The sequence below is a fragment of the Ceratotherium simum genome, chromosome 35, assembly GCF_057802395.1.
Source record: "Ceratotherium simum simum isolate JZ-2026a chromosome 35, ASM5780239v1, whole genome shotgun sequence".
Lineage (NCBI taxonomy): Eukaryota > Metazoa > Chordata > Mammalia > Perissodactyla > Rhinocerotidae > Ceratotherium > Ceratotherium simum.
In genome coordinates, this window is record NC_141934.1 from 23,768,136 (window position 1) to 23,786,862 (window position 18,727).

An 18,727-nucleotide genomic window follows, 5' to 3' on the forward strand; every position below is an offset into this window, starting at 1 on the left:
TAAATCCATTTGTTGTCCCCGCTCACTGTGCTCAGAAAAGGTCCCTGAAACAGTTGGCTGCTGGAGTTTAGGCATTTTTTTTTTTCCTACTTTAACCTCTTAAAGGCGTAAGAGTTTTGTTTTTTTTTTTTTTTTGTGAGGAAGATTAGCCCTGGGCCAACATCTGTGCTCGTCTTCCTCTAGTTTATATGGGACGCCGCCACAGCATGGCCTGACAAGCAGTGCATCGGTGCGCGCCCGGGATCTGAACCCTGGGCCGCCGCAGCGGAGCGCACACTTAACCGCTATGCCAGCGGGCTGGCCCAGGCGTAAGAATTTTGATCTTCGTTAGGTTGTGTTCCTATGAAGTTCACATGATTTTTTCCTGTGGTGACTACTTGCCTTACCTGTGCTTAGATTTTACATGAAATTGTGATTGTACGCTATAGGGAACACAATTTTAGGCAACATGAAAATGGCTTATCCTCCCTCCTCCCCATTTGCTTCCCAGAAGTCTCCCACCAAAAGCAGCACCACTTAACACCTACTTTGCCACCAGTTTGAAATGTTAATGAAGCTACTTCTAGCTTAGCCTTCACACCGACTTAATTCTGCATCAGGTGTTCAGGATCTCCGGAAAGAAAGCAGCTTGCCCCTCCCCCTTGTCATGAGTTCATTTCCAAGGACTGAGGCAATGTTTATTTTAGAAGTGCTCTGCTTCTGCTGGATAAATGTCCAACCTGGGCTTTTGTTGCTTTGGGGAAAAAAAGTTTACTGAACCCCTTTGAAAAAGCTCTGGTTCCTGCTGCCTTTCTGAAAAATGCCTGCTTGAACCCATGGGTCAAATGGAGCTGCAGTTTTAAGGAATGGCTTATCATCTTGCAGGCTAAGGAGTGCTGGTTACTGGAGTGGGGACTTCCTCTGGCCTCCACTTTTCTAAGAACGCTAAAGCCAGTGGGGGTGAGGAATGGGGGTGGGGGAGGCATTGCTTATTTCACTCACCAGAGTCACCTTGCATTCAGCTCCATCCCCACTGGTTGGCACTCCCTGGCGCTGCCTCTTAAGGAGGGGTCCTTCAACCTTGCATCCGCGGATGGGCTTCCAGGAGTCTCCGAAACCCCTAAAACTCTACAAAGTGATGCACCTGTGTGCACTTCCTGTCGCTTTCATGGATTCTCAGTGGGTCTTTGAATAGGAACACCTGCTCTCGACTCTCAAAGCCAGTGTTGCAGTGCTGTGTGTCTGCAGTGGTGGGACAGGAATCTTTCAGGCTTCATCTGCTGTCCTTTGATAACAAAAAAATGAGGTGCGAAACCAGGAAAGCAATGCCCTGGGCCAGGCTGGAACACAGGGAACCCTCAGCCTCCAGTCTGGAGAAAGCATCAGTTCTGAAACAGTTTCCAGAAGCCATGAAAACTGGCAACCGTCGAGGCTCTGTAGAACACTGAATTCACTGACAAACTCAGAGCCCTTAGACAACTTTCTGAGGCTCAGTTTACAGGTGTTGATCCATAAAATGGGGTTAATACCTACCCCAAGGGGTGAAGTGTCACGGAGCAGGACGTGTTCCCTGTGTGATTCCAACAGCTCCTGTACCTGCTCACCTGTTTGGTCTCCACCTGAAGAATCTAGCAATGACCTGCCTGCTGCAGCAGTGCTTCTCAACCTTCAGCATGCAGACGGGTCACCTGGGGATCTTGTTTAAGTGGGGCCTAAGGATCTGCATTTTAACCCACTCCCAGGTGATGCTGATGCTGCGGATCCAGGGACCGCACTTTGAGCAGTGAGGAACTAGGACATGCTTAAGTGAAGAATGTAACACTGACTACATTAGCCCCAACCTGGGCATGTGATCTTGCCGTCAGCCTCAGGAAGGAAAACAGACACAAGGACAGACCATCTACAGAGCGCTGACTTAAATAAACAACGACCAACAAAAAATCCCAAAGAGGCCCAGGCTTTGCACCATTTTGCTGTCTGTTTATTTCAAGTTTACAGAGAAGCTTAAACATCTGTGGAAAAACACCAAAGGCTTATTTTTCTCAAGTTCATGTACTTTTAAGTGATAAATACACAGTATTTAACTTTGTACACCTGATAAAAGGAAAATGCATAGTAGAAAGGATCAGGAATAAAACAGAAGCGTCGGGCATTAAAGCAATCACAGAATAGAAAAGTCAGCAGTCCCACGAAACTCGGCCCATAAAGCTGGAGAGAAGATGGGAACCGACAACCTTGAAACCTTCCCTAGCACCTTGGGAGCAAGTGGTGGTCATGGCTCTTCCCCCCCAGCAACGTGAAGCTCCCCTTTGGAAGATGGGTGAGAGCGACGTTGACCTCTGTGTCTAAACGCACAGGTATTTGCCTCCTTGTGTCAGAAAGGCTTTGAGAACAGGAGCCCTAACGCACCTGAACCAGTAGGGAGATGGCCTCTCTGGCCCCAAGTGCCAACAAGGGGCTAGATAAGGCTTTATGGGAGCCACTGTCAAGGCTGAGGACTAGATGCGGGAAGTGGAACAGGACGGAGGAAAGACGGGTAGAGAACTTGTGCTTCCTTCAAGGCCACAGGTGCAAGCCACAGGTTGCTTACACCAAATTGGTCCCACAGATGAGCCAGCAACGGAAGAAACTGATAGGCATCCTTTTTGCTCACCCGGAAAAGCTGCTCCTAACAGCTTCTCCCCTTTCCTGAAAGAGCTGGCTTTTGAAAAATCAATGTTTGTGCTCCAAAAAAGTGGTAGCTCTAATGCTTTATGTTACAGCCCTGTCATACTTTTCAGGGGTGATGGTTCCTTTCTATAGCTTTCTTTGGTGTTTCTTTGTTAAAAAAAAAAAAAAAAAAAGTTATGAACTTGGGCCTCCCCCAACCCACCCGCCTAAACAGCGGGGTGCTGCCTGATCGCTGGCATTCCACCTACGAAATCTTACATGGGGAGTTTCGTGGTGGAAGAAATGGCGTCGCCCAGTATGGCTGTGTAAACACAGGGGGAGTTCTGCAGAAGCTCTGCGTGCTGCCCGCCCTCCAGGCGAGCCGCGGGAGCCACTCGGCCAGGCCAGAGTCCACACAGACAGGCTGGGACTAAGACTAAGGACCAGTTGACTTGAACCACTGCAAGGTGCTTATTGCAAACTAACCAGACCCCATCTGCTCCCAGAAGGGTGGAGCCCATAAATTTAAACAAGCACAGTAGGGCGAGAGGAAGTAGTGGGTTACAAAAACAAAGAAAGCAGGCCAGACGGCCCTCCATCAGACGGCTGTCCTCTGCTCTTGGAAACGAGCATTCCCTAATTCTGTACTGTTTATAAGATAGCGAGAAAAGTCTAGCTAAACGACAGTCAAGAGCTTATGGAGATCTATGGAAGCCAAGAACGCCCAGGCTCTGTGAATCTGCTGGGCAGGGGGGCACAAGGCCTTGCTTCTCTCTCTGCCAAAAGTCCTCGGATCCACACGAATCAGGTAAAAACTACAGGAAAGCACGTCCTTCTGAGCCCAGTTACTGACACTATTTCCCCCAAGCCAGATTCCACAAAGACTGGGAATCTCCCAGGGCAATGTCCTCCCCGTTTTCCTCCCTCTTGAACTTCACTCTCACCCATCTGTGACTCTGGAAGAAGTCACACTTGAACTACAACCAAGCTTCCCAACACTAGTTGGAAGTCAAAAAGGTAAACCTTTTCTTTCTGGACTTTTGGCCACAAAAGGGAACTTCCTGTGCCAGGCCTAGTTCCCCTGGGCCCTGAGAAGTGCTCTGGGTTTCAACAAGCTTCTAGAAAAGGGTGCCCCAAAGTTACTGTGTAGATCCTAACAGAGCTTTGCCGGTAAGGATGATCATTTGTGTCTCCGTTGAATGGAAGTACTTCCTAACTGGCCCTCCAGAAACTGAGTAAGTTTCGCTGGCTACAACAATCAGCTAGTATTTAAGAAGAAAACAAATCCTTAGCAGTCTCTAGAATACAGAGGTTATAAACAAGCTAAGCTGCTAATATACAGGCATAGATTTCATTGGCTCTAACTCCGATCACATACCTGAAGCCGTGGAATATATCCTGGAAGCTCTAAATGATTTCTGAACTACTCTAGAGTTCAGCCTAGTCAGAGAATTGAAAATGGTTTTTTTGTTTACTTGTAAGCCATGTAATGTACATGGAAGTGTAGGATTTCACCCTGAAGTTTTTGTAATTTAACAAGAGATTTACTAGAGCTCAGTCAACTATTTCAGAAACCTGCTTTGAGTGGTTGTCCTTAAGAAACCCGTTCAGTCCTTCAGGCGAAACTTCTCCCACCAAATGCCCTTCCAGGGTTGGAAAATCCCCTTTGCGAAGCAATTAAACTTTAAGCCCTTTCCGTTTTCCTGACTACAACTCTACCCATAAAAAAATTTAAAAGTCTTTCTTATGAATAAGTTGTATTGAAGCTCCCTGCAGCTACTGAGGGCTAACCCTGCCCTGACCCCTTGAGTCCACGGTTCTGGAAGGTACCACGGTTTAGGATTTGCACGAGGAGTCAGATCCACTCTTTCTCTCCCTTTCAAATGCAGAGACTAACTCTGTGGTCTCAGACTACATCGCCGGAGTTTTCTGCCCGTTTTTCATGATTTTCAAACCCCACACACATTCACTTGGTGTATCGGACATGGTTCTGAGTTCACAATGAAGGATTTTTGGCATAAAAATGTTTTAAAAAGCAACTGTCCCGAAACGCACGTAGGTTTGGGTCTGCAACTCCTCACACTCGCCTGTTCAGCCAGCCAGCGGCCAAGGTCGATGTCACGGAGTCAAGTCTTTTTTTTTTTTTTGTCCCCTTTAAAACAACAAAGGAAAAAAAACAACCATAGATGACAGTCAAGGCTCTACACACGTGCTCGGTTTCCGTAGGACATGCTGCTATGGAAACTCAGGAGGCAGCCCCGAAGGTGAGACGCCTGCATGCGAGGTCGAGGTCCAGACAGCTACTCCATCACCTCATCAGGCCGCAGAGGGTGCATGCGTGCGTGGGAGCCGGGGCCTGGGGGCCCCCAGCTCTCCACTCGGGGACCGCCTTTCACAAGAGCACTTCCTCCTCCCCTACAGGGGGCGGGGCGGGGCCCCGGAGGCTGTCTTCGCTGCCTTGCTTCCTGCTCACCGAACAGAAAACCAACGTTAAGACCAGGGCAATGCAGGCACAGCCTGAACCAGCGTCGCCCGTTCCCGCACTGCCTGGAACGTTATTTACTTAACTCCCTCTAGATTCGCTCCCCCTTCTTTCTTGCTTATGTAAAAGTTTCAAAGGAGACTTTGTATCCCCTCTGTAAATGGAAAATCAGCATCGTTTGCCAAAAATAGAACTATAAAAATAAATGCGAACCTATCTAACACCTAAAATCATCCCACATAAGTAATGTGCAGCCACTTTGGGGCCTGTTCACTGAGGTGTTTTAGGCATCTTGACTTTCTACCCCCTTTAGGCTAAGACTGAAGATTCTTCAGTCACCAGAAGGTGAGCTTCTGGGGGGCAACGAGCAGGACCGCCCGGGCTTGGCCTGGCACATAGCCTTTCAGAAACGGTTGTCAACAGAACTGCCCCCAGCACACAGGCCCAAGGTACACCTCAGACGGAGAAAAGGGCCCTCCTGTTGGCCACGTGAGTGATCAGAGCAGAGCAGACTGAGGAAGTGGGAGGAAAAGTGTCCTTGTGTCCCCAAGAGGCCATATCCTGAAGTGCCCCCAGCTCAAGCTCCCTGGGGTGACAGCCATCGCAGACTGATGGGAGATGTGAGGGAAAATCTCTAAGGAGAGGTCCAAACCCCTTGCCACCATCAAACAAAGATCGCCCCTTCTAAGGGCAGCCGTTGGGCTTGCCACACAGGACTAATGTCCATGGTGTGCCCCTGGCCAGAAGGGAAACTCTGCCCCCACCTCAGGGAAGAGAAAGCACTATGTCTATACTCTCCTAAGAAGAAACCCCTCTGTTTAAAAATCACTAGCTCAGGGACCGGCCCCGTGGCGTAGCAGTTAAGTGCGAGCGCCCCGCCACTGGGGGCCGGGGTTCAGATCCTGGGCGCGCACCGCTTGTCAGACCATGCTGTGGTGGCGTCCCACATAAATTGGAGGAAGATGGGCACGGATGTTAGCTCAGGGCCATTCCTCCTTGGCAAAAAGAGGAGGATGGGCATGGATGTTAGCTCAGGCCTGATCTTCATCACAAAAGAAAAAAAAATCACTAGCTCATTGGCTTTTTATGTTTCTGCCAAAAAACAGAGGGTCAAATCTCCCAGGGAGGACAGCAGTAACTAGATGTCAAATCAGGCCCTCGATTTCTGCCCTAGCAGCTGCCTGCTCACACCGGCTGGCTCTCACTGCAGACAGCTGGTGGGCCTTGGGCCCAAGGCCTCAGACTAAATAAGCCCTATGAGCTCTCCAGTGCCAGATCATTTGGACAACCAAAGCACCCCAGACACAGGCTGGGGGCAGGTGCAGGTAATCCCCAGGTGTTGCTGGGACTGCAGGGGAGGGAATAAAGGGGCAGGAGAGCCCTTTGGGCCAATCCCAGTCTGTGTCTTGCAATTTTGATCTCATTGAAAACAAGAAAAGAAACAAATGACAGACTTGCACACAGACAGGAGACAAACCCTAAAACTTGAGGTTGAGAAGGGAAAGGCCGAGTAAAGGCCAGCCCACTAGGCTTCCACTCCCTGTCACCCTATGAGACTCAAACACTAGGTGGGGCCACCTCGTCATCTGGCTGCAGAAGATCTGGGAACAACCCGGCAGGTAAGAGGCAGCCTTCTCAGATTGTGGACTGGTTCTGATTGCTAATTGCCACTTTCCCTGCTCCAGAAAAGCATAAATAACCCCCAAACCAGTGTTCTTCCTACACTACCATATAAGCCCCTGATTCCTATGTATGGGCGTCAATAAATTTCATCTCATAAGCCAACTCCTAACAAATAGAAATGGCTGCCACTTGTACATGAATGTTCACAGCAGCATTATTCATTTGTGATAGCCAAAAAGTGGAAACAACGTCCATCACTTGATGGACGGGTGAATAAAATGTGGTCTATCCATACAATGGAATACAACTCAGCCATAAAAGGAATGAAGCACTGATATATGCTACACTATGGATGAAGCTCGAAAACATTATGCCGAGTGAGAGAAGACAGACACAAGAGGTCACATGGTGTATGATTCCATTTATATGAAATGTCCAGAATAAGGAAATCTATAGAAACTGAAAGTAGATTGGTGGTTGCTGGGAATGGGGGAGTTGGTGGTGATAGCTAATGGTGCAGGGTTTCTTCTCGGGCTAATGAATATTTTAAAATTGATGGTGGTGATAGTTGTACAACTCTGTGAATATATTAAAAACTACTGAATGATACACTCCCAGTGGGTGAAATGTATGGTATGTGAATTATATCTCCATAAAGCTCCTCTTAAACACAGAAATAGCTGCCTGAAGCTCCCAGTTGAGGACAAGGTGGTGAGTCGGGCTCAGTGGGAAGAGGACTGGGATGTCCACCCTGCCACAGGCACTGGGGGAATGAGCAGCCAGCAGCGGTGCCAAGTATTTATCATCTCAGTCTTACAGGGACAAAAATTCTCATCTGTCCTAGGAGGTACTGGTAATGCTGACCTGGGTGTGCTTGGAAGAGGGATGGCCTCAGGGAAAAGGTCTAGATCCTCCCCAGGGGCAGCGGCTGGAAGGGGACTTATTTTTCTAGGTCTCAATCCATCAGAGAAGAAAGGGTGGATGCTGGAGAGCCCCAAGGGAGAGCCACAGAGTGCAGCATGCCTGATCTCTGCTCTGACCACGCGGACCCAGAGCAGGGGCAGCCATGGGGCCCTGAGACAGAGCTTCAAGGCCATTGACGTGCACGGAGCATGTGTGGGTGCCAGCCTGGGTCGTCAGACCTGGGTGAATTGACAGGCATTCCAGGTGGAGCGCCATGCACCCGCAGCCCCAGCCCACATGCATGACCCGCCATTGGGTCCCAGCCCCTAGATGCCCCTCGTTTTCATCCTGGGTCCGGAGGCCCAAGAGCCTGGGCACAGCAGCGCAGGCTGGAAGGAACCTCCGCCTGGGTGGGGACGCCCCGTGCTCTGCAGCTGTCCCCGCCCCCAGGCCCCAGCAGAGGCCATGCAGGCAGGCAGGCGTTACCTTGGGCCCAGAGAGGGGCTCACACTCCCTGGTTGGTTTTTTGCTGGAATGGCCAGAGAGGAGGGAAAAGGGAAGTGAGAAGGGGCCCCTGGGATCCATGGGATGCCTGCCCCCCACCCCAGAGACACTCAGACCCCAAACACCAGCTTCACAGAGCTGTTGTCAGGGCAGTAATGACCTGGACACCTCTCTGCTGTGACACGTGGGGTCCTGTGAGTGGGATGGGCCTTGCTCACTCATCACAGGGTGGAAAATTCCACTGTCAAGCACACATGCTTCTGGGCCACAGAAGCGTCTCTGATTGTCAAGAGCCCTCCCAGTTCAAGTGCAAATCCCCCTGAGAAAGGTAAACCTTCAGTGGATTAGCTGTCAGCAAAAGAAGGCGGCTGAGCCCAGGGTGGGGTGAAACCAAAGCCAGCAGCTGCTCTCATCTTCCCAGTGTGCCCGGCGGGTCTGGTCTGCATCTTTCCAGACAATACCGCTCCAGGGACGGGCCCAGGCCGAGTGGCCTGGGCAGGGCTGCCGTGCAGTCAGCCTCCATCTCCCCGCCAGGAAGAAGGCAGGTGGACACTCACGTGAGCAGGTTTCCAGGTGCTGACAACGAGCGCTCCTCCCGCCGGCTGCCCTCGAACGGGTTCCCAAAGGAGCGTTTTCGTATCATGGTCTTCACCAGGATCTGAAGGAGAGAAGAGGAGCCTCAGCCACCTGGGGGAGATTCCAGGCAACGTCCTCCCTCGTGCCATCTCCCTCCTACTCTCCCCCCAGGCCCCTGCCAGCTCCCAGGGCTTGTGGCTGATGACAGGTCATTGAGAGACACTGGGCAGCATCCTTCCCACCCAGCAGCCGAAGCTATCACCAAGTCAGACTGGTCTGCTTCTTTGCTCCAAAACCTTCAATGGCTCCCCGATAGCCAACAAGATAAGGCCCAAACTCCTTGGTCTGACATTCAAGGCCTGTCATAACCTAGTCTCAGCCTATCTGACCCCAAGGGAAGTTGACCTTGATTCTCCTTCCAGTACACCTGCTACCACCTGTCTCCTCTGAGCCATCGCCAGATGTGCCCTCCTGGCCCATCCACCTGTCTTGTCTTCAAGGCCAAGCCTTTATTTTCAGTGAAAGCCATCTATGACCATCCCAACGAGAAACCAATTATTGCTTCCTAGGTATAATCTGGTGTGAGGGGGGGTTACGCTTTTTTTACGGAAATATAATTCACATAGCATAAAATTCACCATTTTAAAGTGCCCCTGGCAACCACCAATCTGCTTTCTGTCTCTGTGGATTTGTGCATTCTGGACATTTCATATAAAGGGAATCACATAGTATGTGAACTTTTGTGTCTGGCTTCTTTCACTCAGCATAATGTTTTCAAAGTTCATCCATGTTATATCAGTACTTCATTTCTTTTCATGGCTGAATAATATTCCTTTGTATGGACGTGCCACATTTTGCTTAGCCATCCATCCACTGGTGAATATTTGGGTTGTTTCCACTTTTTGGCTATTGTGAATAATGCTGCTATGAACATTTGTGTATAAGTTTTTGTGTGGATGTATGTTTTCCACACAAAATGTTTTCATTTCTCTTGGGTATATACCCAGCAGTAGAATTTCTGGATCATATGGTAACTCTATGTTGAACATTTTGAGAAGCTGCTAGATTGTTTTCTACAGTGGCTGAACCATTTTACATTCCCACGAGCAACACACAAGGGTACCAATTTCTCAGGGGGCTGCATTTTAGTGGAGGGTGGGAAATACCTGTCCAAGTCTAAGGAGCAGAGGAAGCATCCCAGGACAGAAGATGGCCAGTCCACAGGCTGGCGTGGTGTGAGGGCAATGGAGCTCAGAGGTCCTGAAGGTCATTCCAAATCTGAGAGATGCTGAGGGCTGGCCTTGTCCATTGCCGGGGATGGGAACTCTTTGGTGCCCCCTCCCCTCACCCACTCTAGCACACACTGGGTTCACAGCTTGGTTTGGAAACAGCTGCCTGAGGAGAGGATCCCTTGGGAAAGGTAATACCCCTCGTCACATCCTTCAGCCACTGCTCAGCTCCCCTCCTCTGCCTCCCAGTTCCCCACCTCACCCCGCCAATCTGCCCCCATCCTTTCTGAAACCCAACCTCAATCTCTCACTCTACGACTCACAATCCTCCACTCATAGGAGTTTGGAACTTATCCTGTTGCCAGCCAGGGAGCCATGGAAGATTCTGGAACAAGGGAGTGAACTAGTCACCTTTGGTGACGCTTTTGGCTGCTGTAACCCGTGAAGGAATTTTCAAGAAAATGGCCTCAACACCCGATAAGGAGTCACTGAGAAGCCAGGCTCTGGCTCCCATCCCCTTTGAGCAGAGCATGGTGCCTCTTCAAGCTGTCTCATGTACTGACTGAGCTTCTGAATTTCCTTTTTAAAGGTTTGCTGCTAAGAACAAAAGTAAGTGTAGGGGCCAGCCCAGGGGCGCAAGTGGTTAAGTGCGTGCGCTCCACTGTGGCAGCTCGGGGTTCGCCGGTTTGGATCCTGGGCGCGCACCAACACGCTGCTTGGCAAGCCATGCTGTGGCAGCGTCCCACATAAAGTGGAGGAAGATAGGCACGGATCTTAGCCCAGGGCCAGTCTTCCTCAGCACACACACACACACAAAAAAGAGGATTGGCAGATGTTAGCACAGGGCTGATTTTCCTCACACACACAAAAAAAAAAGTGTTTAAAAAAACACCAATTTACCAAAAGGTGGAAACACCCAGATGTCCACCAGCTGCAGAATGGATAAACAAAATGTGGTCTATCCACACAATGGAATATTATTTGGCTATAAAAAGGGATGACATGCTACACCATGGATGAACCTCAGAAACATTATGCTAAATGAAAGAAGCCAAACACAAAAGGCCACATACTGTGATTCCATTGATATGAAATGTCCGGAACAGGCAAATCCAAAGAGACAGAAAACAGACTGGTGACTGCCAGGGGCTTGGCAGTGTGGGGAAAGGGGGAGGTTGCAGAGTGACCACTAATGGATACGGAGTTTCTTTTGGGGTGATGAAAATGTTTCAGAACTACAGAGGTGATGGTTGTATGATATTGTAAATGTAATAAATGCCACTGTATTGTTTTTATTATTTTTGTGTGTGTGTGAGGAAGATCAGCCCTGAGCTAACATCTGCCAATCCTTCCTCTTTTTTTTGCTGAGGAAGACTGGCCCTGGGCTAATATCCGTGCCCATCATCCTCTACTTTATATGGGACGCCGCCACAGCATGGCCTGACAAGCGGTGCGTCGGTACGCGCCCGGCATCTGAACCGCGAACTCCGGGCCACCGCAGCAGAGCACGCGCACTTAACCGTTTGCGCCACCGGGCAGGCCCCTACTGTTCACTTTAAAATGGTTAATTTTATGTTACATGAATTCTATCTCAATAAAAAAGAAGAAAAGAAAAGAAAAACACTGACTTGGTGAATGAAGGCACACCCCTCGCCAAGGCCCATGCTCCAGGGTTCCTGGAACACACCAGCCCCTTTCCTCTGGCCCTTTGCAGGTGTCGCTCCCCCTGGCGAGACCACCCTGCCCCTCCCCTGTGGCCTTGTCAAACCAGCCAACCCTTCCTGGCCCTCGGGACCCAGCGGAAGGAGCTCCTCCTCTGTGAAGCCTCCATCTTAGCCCTCTCTGTGCTGGCCTGTCGCCACGTGATGGCACAGGAGGGTGATTCTTTCCGGGTCCATCTTTCTTCTGAGGCCGGGAGCCCCATGAGGGCTGGCACTGCACCTTGTTCATCTCTGTAACCCTGTGCCCAGCACACACTGGGTGGCAGGAGGGGGCCTAGACCTCCCTATTCCAGCCCCATCTCCCCAAGACGGCTGCAGTAGCCCCCACTTCCTCCCTGGCCCCCACAGGCCATCCTCCCCATAGGATCTTTCCAAAGCCAACTCTGATCATGCTGCTCCCCTGATTCAAACCCTGCAGGTGCTTGCCACACTCTTGGGACCAAGACTTCAATCTCCGCCGTCGCCGCAGTACTTGTGCGGCCCCACCTCCTGCCCAGCCCCATGCCACCCTCCCTCCACCTTCCTTGCCCTGCTGCAGGCCCTGGCTTTCTTGAAGCTTCCCGTGGGCCTAGCTCCCTCCCACCAGAGCATCACCGCAGTTTGCTGTTCCTTCTGCAGGGAACACCCTCCATCCTCTACCCTCTCTTGGCCCGGTTAAGGCCCTGCCATCCTCTCCGTGCACGTCCACTTCTTCCAGGAAGCCATCTCCGACCCATCACCTGGGCCACGCCCCTCCTCTAGGGTAGGGGTATACCTCGCGGCCCCTGTTACATTGCACGTTGATTTGTTGGCTGTTTGCCCAGCGTCTGCCATCTCCAGGACAGCAGATGCCATGCTGGTTTTACTCATCACTGGACCCCCTGCTCCAAGCACAGGCCTGAGAAACCACTCGGTGTTCGTGTTCCCTGAATAATCAATGACTATTTCAGACCTCTAGGGTCAAATCCCTTCTCCCGAGAACATCTCGAGCCTGGAACAAAATAACCCGTGGTGGGCACCAGGGTCCGACGCCAGCTGCCACCATGGTGGGCGCAGGACATGGGTGCAGTCGGTGGATGAGAAAGAGTGAGTGGGTGTGGGTGAGTTTTTAATAGTGAAGGTCATGCAGAGGCCCCAGGTGGGGGAAGAGGAGGGAGATGTGAATGGATGCCCCATCCCGGGGGCTCAGGCTTTGGAAGGAAGAGAAAAAGTGTGTGGGGAAGCAGGAGGGAGAGGTGCAAAGCTGGGAGAGACGGAGCCAGCATCTGGGCTCCTAAAGGGGCAGTCACTCGAGGCCGCACACTGTGTCTTTGTAGACAGTCCTACCGGTCCCTTCCCAGAGTCAAGGCCCTGCCTACCCGCTGGGCCAGTCTGGCCTAACGCACTCTGGGGCTTGTGAGGTGGCCGTGGCGGGGTGGCCAGCTGGATTCTGCTGCCTGGAGCCTGGGCCCCTGAGGGTCCTGGTCTCCCTCCTCGAGACAGACACTCTCTTGGGCAGAGGCTTGGCAAGTGGGTGATTTTCAGAGTCCAAGGTTAGGCCTCAGGACTCCACATTCGGGCTCCTTCTTTTTGGTTCAGGACCCAAACGTAAGGCCACAGAAGGGGGCCTCGTGGCTCCTGAGCAAACTCTGACCCTCAGGAGTCAGGAAGAACTTTGTGAGGCATGTGAAGTGGGAGCCCCTGCCCCAGCCCTGGAAGCTGCCCACACGGCAGATGTGAGACAAGCTAAGCCATCCTCTCTAGAGACTGAAGATCAGCCGGGTGGGAATCCCATGTTACAGACCTTGGCTCCTGCTCCCACACTTGGCACCTGGCCTGCTCCTCCTCCTTCACCTGCTCCCCATGACGTGCTCTGAAAGCAGGGACTCCAGAAGAGCCAACAAGATCCCTGGAGAGGGACTACTCCTCTCTCTGGTAACATGGGACGTGGCTGTAGACAGAACTAAAGCTAGAAGATGCAGGGGCCGCCTGGCCTGATGTGTGACCAAGGCCCAGAGGCTGGTGGCTGTGGGTTAGGGGCAGACCCGGCCATCCTCTGATTCTCAGGCCCAATGTCTGCTTCTCACATGCCCGTCCTCGCCGGGCCCACCTCAGCTCTCTCTATCTTGGTCAGTGGTTCCTCCCGCCTTACCACGGTCGCCAGGCTGGGAATGTGTTTGACCGAATTCTCGACCTCCTCTTCAGTCACCTCGACCAGCGTGCAGTTCTCGTCCTCCGATGGCAACGGCTCCGCCCCGTGCCTCGTGACCCAGGGGTGCAGCTTCAACGAATGACAGGAGGGGTGAGGGGCGGGAACGGCTGGCTCCCAGAGGCAGGAGAGCAACGCCAAGGCCCTGCCGGTGAGCGGAGCCAGGGAGGGAATGCGGGAGGGGAGAGGCAGTGGCCTGAGGTCAGGCAAGCAAGAGAGCTGGCAAGCCAGGCAGAGGGTGGGGTGAGCGAGATGGGAGGAAACGTGGAAAAGACAGAGAATGGGAGGGAGCTAGGAGGCTGGGATGTGCACTGGACCAGATTCTCCATCTGACCCCAGGTCTTGGCAGAAGTGACTGGAATTTGGCATCTGCCTTGCATAGTTGCCCAAGGAGCACCCTCAACAACTCTGCCCAATGCCTGGAAGGCTCAGCTCAGAGCAGGCAGCATCCTCCCCATTTCACAGAAGGGGGAACAGAGGCTCAGGGAGGCACAAAGTCAGAAGGATACAATCAGGAGAGGACCCAAGCAGGGGTCTGCCCCCCCATTACCCACTCCTGGGGTCCAAGTCCTTAATGTAACCTCTTGGGCTGCCTCCTCTTCAAAAGCTAGTTAGCTAGGTGCCCAGGAGTTCCCGCAGCAAATCTCTAGGTTTCTTAAAGGGCCAGATGTGTGGATGTGGCATTGGTGGGCGTGTAGGGTTGGACGGGGGTCTCTCCTAATAGTGCTTTCTGCAACTAGGTGGAATTCAGCAGGCCGAGGTGGGAGGGGGTCAAATTGCTCACTAACTTCCTCCCACCCTCACTCAAAGTGATGGGCAGGGTCAAGGAAATGACCCAGGACTTTGGCAGCCAGGGCATGGAGCACACAGAGGCCCCGGTCTGGTCCAGTCCAGGGAGGGTGGGTGCATCAGCCCAAGCCAATCAGAGTGAGCGCTAGCTGCCCTGCTGGCAGCAGATCCCACTTCTGCAATCACAGTCAACACAAGTCCTAAAGCCTCCTCCCAGCCCCCACCAGCCCCCAGCAGCCCAGAGGCCCCAGGGCACAGGAGGGCAGCGGTGCCTAGGAGGGCGGGCACTGTGGATGGAGGGGCATGGGGCCTGGCCAAGGCGGGGCTGAGCCAAACAACTCCAAGCAGAGAACACGGGCCAAGCCCCCGGCACACACCCAGTGGGGCAGCAGCGACCCCCAGGTACCTTGATCTCCGGCACCACGATCCTGGACTCGGGGTTCTTGTCCAGCATGCGGGTGATCAGGTCCTTCAAGTCCTCGGCTATGTCGGGCCTGGGGGTGGGAGACACAGCAGGAGAGGGAGACACACACAGGACCACCAAGGGCTTGGAGAGGGGCAATTTGGGATAGACAGATGATACTCACTGATCTGGAAATTCCAAGGCCTGACTCTTGATCTTACTGTGTAGACACATGATCCGCTCGTCCATGAACGGGCACTGCAGAGAGACGTCAGGGACAGAACGGCCGTCAACGGCTGGCACATCCATCCTGCAAGGGCCGTCCTGTGCTAGTGTCACTCCATATGGGTTACAGCAGAGAAATAAACAGCCCAGGGGCCCAGTGTAGAAAAGAAGCAGTTCCCATCCCTCTAAGTTCTAGAAGGACCAGGAATAGCCTTCTAGAAGGGCTAGAGCCCATCCCAACCACATGGCGGCCTTCCTCTGTAGCTGTGCTGCAATTTACCCACTTATACGAAAGGAAACACTCTTTTTCACCCACCTGCCAGGTGAACAATAATAATACTAAGAACAATACAAAAGACATACTAGTAACAGCAGTGATTTGTGAGGGCTGAGCCTGAGCCGGTCCCTGGACTGAGGTTTCTCAGCACCAAGACTTCACTGGCTGTTCCCTCTGCCTGGAATGTTATTCCCACCAATATCTGCACAACATCATTCAGGCGTATGATCAAAGCCAACTTCTCAGGGAGGCCTTCCTGGGTTCCTGGCTAAAACAGACGCTCCCTCCCACCGCCCTGTGATTTCTCATCAGAGCACCTATCCCTGACGTTACATCACATGTGCATTTGTCTACTGTTTAACTCCCACACTGCAAGGCCAGCCCCAAGAGGGCAAGGATTTTCATCTGTCTTGCTCACTGCTGACTCCCCAGAGGCCAGGCACACCCCTGGCACAAGACAGGGGCTCGACAGATACTTGTGGAATTAACAAACGCCTGAATTATTTCTGTCGATCCTCTCAGAAGCCGTAAGAAACAACAAGTATTATTCTCCTTTTACAGAAGAGGAAAACAGAAGCTCAGAGAGGTGATGTGTCCCAGGAAGAGCAAAGCTGAGATTTAAGCCTAAATTGGGCTGACTCTGAGGCCACCTCCCGGGTGACAAATTGATGCTCTCACCCGGCAGAGGGCCTGACCAGGAGGAGCTCAGGTATTCTGCCGGAAAAAGGACGCTTTATGTGGGGTGCTCAGAAGGTTGGAAAAGGTCACAAAAAGTGACCTGGTCCACTCCTGTCCAAGGAAAATGATTCCATTAAGAGCAGTAACTTGAGATAAAAGTTGTATCCATTTGACAGAATTCCTTAAATAGTACACTTAGGATCTGTACATTTCATTATATGTAAATTTTACCCCAAAACAAAAAAAAGAGAACCACAAACAAACAGTGAGCTCTAACTAATGACTGCATTCTGCAGCATTTGGAAGGAAGTGTAGAGATGCTGGCAACTTACTCTGAAATGTGTAAAAAAATAAGACAGATTGAGGATGGACGGACATGTAATAAAGCAAGTACAGTAAAATGTTTGTGGGAGAATCTAGGTGGTTGCTGCGTGGGTGTCTATTGTATAATTCTTTCGACTTTGCTATATGATTGTAAATTTTCTAATCAAATGTTGGCGGGGAGGAGATTATAAACTCCTTTACTTTCTCACAGTCTCTTAAGCTTTCCTCAATAGGAGCAGAAGCTCATAAAGAGGAAAAATCCATGCTTTTATTGCTCACATAATCAATCAGAACTTCAGAGTTAAAAACAGAAGCCCCTAGATATCAATAATATAAAAACAACAACAGTAAAAAAAAAGACAAAACAGCACTCCCTAAATCAATAATGCTAAATGGATTCTAACTTCCATTCCAATTCAATCCCTCCAACAACAGCTTCCAGGAACACTCTGTTGAGAAGAACATCAAGCAGTATTGGGCTCAAGAGGAAAGAGTGCAGTTATTGATTAGTGATGTCTGTCTCGGGTTTAGGAGTGGGCAGAGGTGGCACATTTGCTGTCCTTGCCTTAAATTCATCAATTATTTACAACCTTTAGAGCCTCTGCCAATCCTTCTGTTTCATCAGATCATTTTTTCACAGATATGACTATCATATATAGATATGTACATTTGGGAAGGCATCCTTTTTCATATTCAGATCTAACTGTGGAAATAAAATGATATAAGGTTTAAATGAATAAGTACTGTCTCCCTGCAAGGGTGACTATTAATCTAAGGGGGCCACCCAGCATCACACAGAAGACACCCCACTGTGTTACCTGGCCAAACACAAAGCAGTACAACGTCACACCCATGGCCCAAACATCCAAGGCCTGAAAGAAAAAGAGAGCTTCGTGTGAAGGGACAACAGTGAAGGGCATCTACTGCTTTTGCCTGTCCAGCATCTAGTCCTCCAGCCATCCTTTGGGGAACCACCTCTTCTTTACTCTCAGTTTACAGAGTTGGGGTAGAGCTGATCCTGCCCCCTGGCCTCTGGGTGGGCACATGATCCAGGCCCAGCCATTGAGAGCACCACTTCCCCCAGCAATAGTGATTGGTTCAAGGATGGGCACATGACCCAGACCTGGCCAGAGCACCACTCCCCCTTCCCCAGCCACAGTGATTGGTTCAAGGCTGGGCATATGACTCAGACCTGCCCAATCAGAGAACCACTTCCCACCCAACACACACCCCCCTCCCCACTGCCACAGTGATTGGTTCAAGGATGGGCACGTGACCCATGCTGGACCAATCAGAGCCAATCCCAGGATTTTCGCTGGAGCTCTCCAGAAAGAGGAATGCTCTTTCTTTTCTTTTCTTTTTTTTTTTTTTAATTTTATTTATTTTTTCCCCCAAAGCCCCAGTAGATAGTTGTATGTCATAGCTGCCCTTCCTTCTAGTTGCTGTATGTGGGACGCGGCCTCAGCATGGCTGGAGAAGTGGTGCGTCGGTGCGCGCCCAGGATCCGAACCTGGGCCGCCAGCAGCGGAGTACACGCACTTAACCGCTAAGCCACGGGGCCGGCCCAGGAATGCTCTTTCTATTGAGGTTGGTAAACTGATAGCCAAGTAGCCTGGAGCTGCTGGTGACCAACCCTCCTGGGCAGGAAACCAATTCAGGAAAACAGAGCTGAGAGATGGAAAGACAGATTCCTATTTGAATCCCTGTATCTAGCTAAGCCCAAAGCCAAATGTACCCCACTCCTCATCTACATGATCCAATGGATTCACTGTTTAAGCCAGTTTGAACTAGATTTTCGCTGCTTTCAACCAAAAGGACCCTAACACGAGCACAGAACTCAGCATCTCTGGCAGGTCCAAACCTACCTTCCCAGAGAAGATCTTCCGGGTCTCCGAGAGTGACTCGGGTGCCATGAAGGCGGGCGTGCCCACAGTGTTAGAGAGAAGCGCATCACTGCCCTTGAACTCATTGCTCACACCAAAGTCGGCAATCTTGATGTGCCCATCTTCTCCCACCAGCAGGTTGGAAGGTTTGATGTCCCGGTGGATGATCTTCTGGTAGTGTACTGGGGGCAGGGTAGACAATGGATGGGAGAGAGGGGATAGGAAGATCACGTGAGGAGCTCCACATGGCCCACACAGCCCAGAGACACAGGCATGGACCTCTCTGCTCTCCCATAGCCCCAGACCCTTCCCAGC

The 18,727-nt window shown here is 51.3% G+C and overlaps 1 protein-coding gene across 4 annotated transcripts in view; it reads right to left on the reverse strand.

The window, feature by feature from the left end:
* Positions 1-1,938: 1,938 nt before the first annotated feature.
* The window catches only part of CAMKK2 (calcium/calmodulin dependent protein kinase kinase 2), a 33,555-nt gene continuing 16,766 nt past the window's right edge, over positions 1,939-18,727 (reverse strand). Inside the window, exons 9-16 of one of the 4 annotated variants that reach the window (XM_004429999.3) lie at positions 18,395-18,594; positions 17,348-17,401; positions 15,210-15,283; positions 15,029-15,116; positions 13,777-13,905; positions 8,698-8,798; positions 8,123-8,165; positions 1,939-5,093 (exon numbers count right to left, since the gene is read on the reverse strand). In XM_004429999.3, coding sequence (XP_004430056.1) covers positions 4,929-5,093; positions 8,123-8,165; positions 8,698-8,798; positions 13,777-13,905; positions 15,029-15,116; positions 15,210-15,283; positions 17,348-17,401; positions 18,395-18,594 — 854 coding nt within the window. In that variant the 3' untranslated portion in view covers positions 1,939-4,928. The remainder of the gene's footprint in view (positions 5,094-8,122; positions 8,166-8,697; positions 8,799-13,776; positions 13,906-15,028; positions 15,117-15,209; positions 15,284-17,347; positions 17,402-18,394; positions 18,595-18,727) is intronic. The other 3 variants (XM_014787122.2, XM_004430001.3, XM_004430002.3) reach the window with 3 other exon arrangements.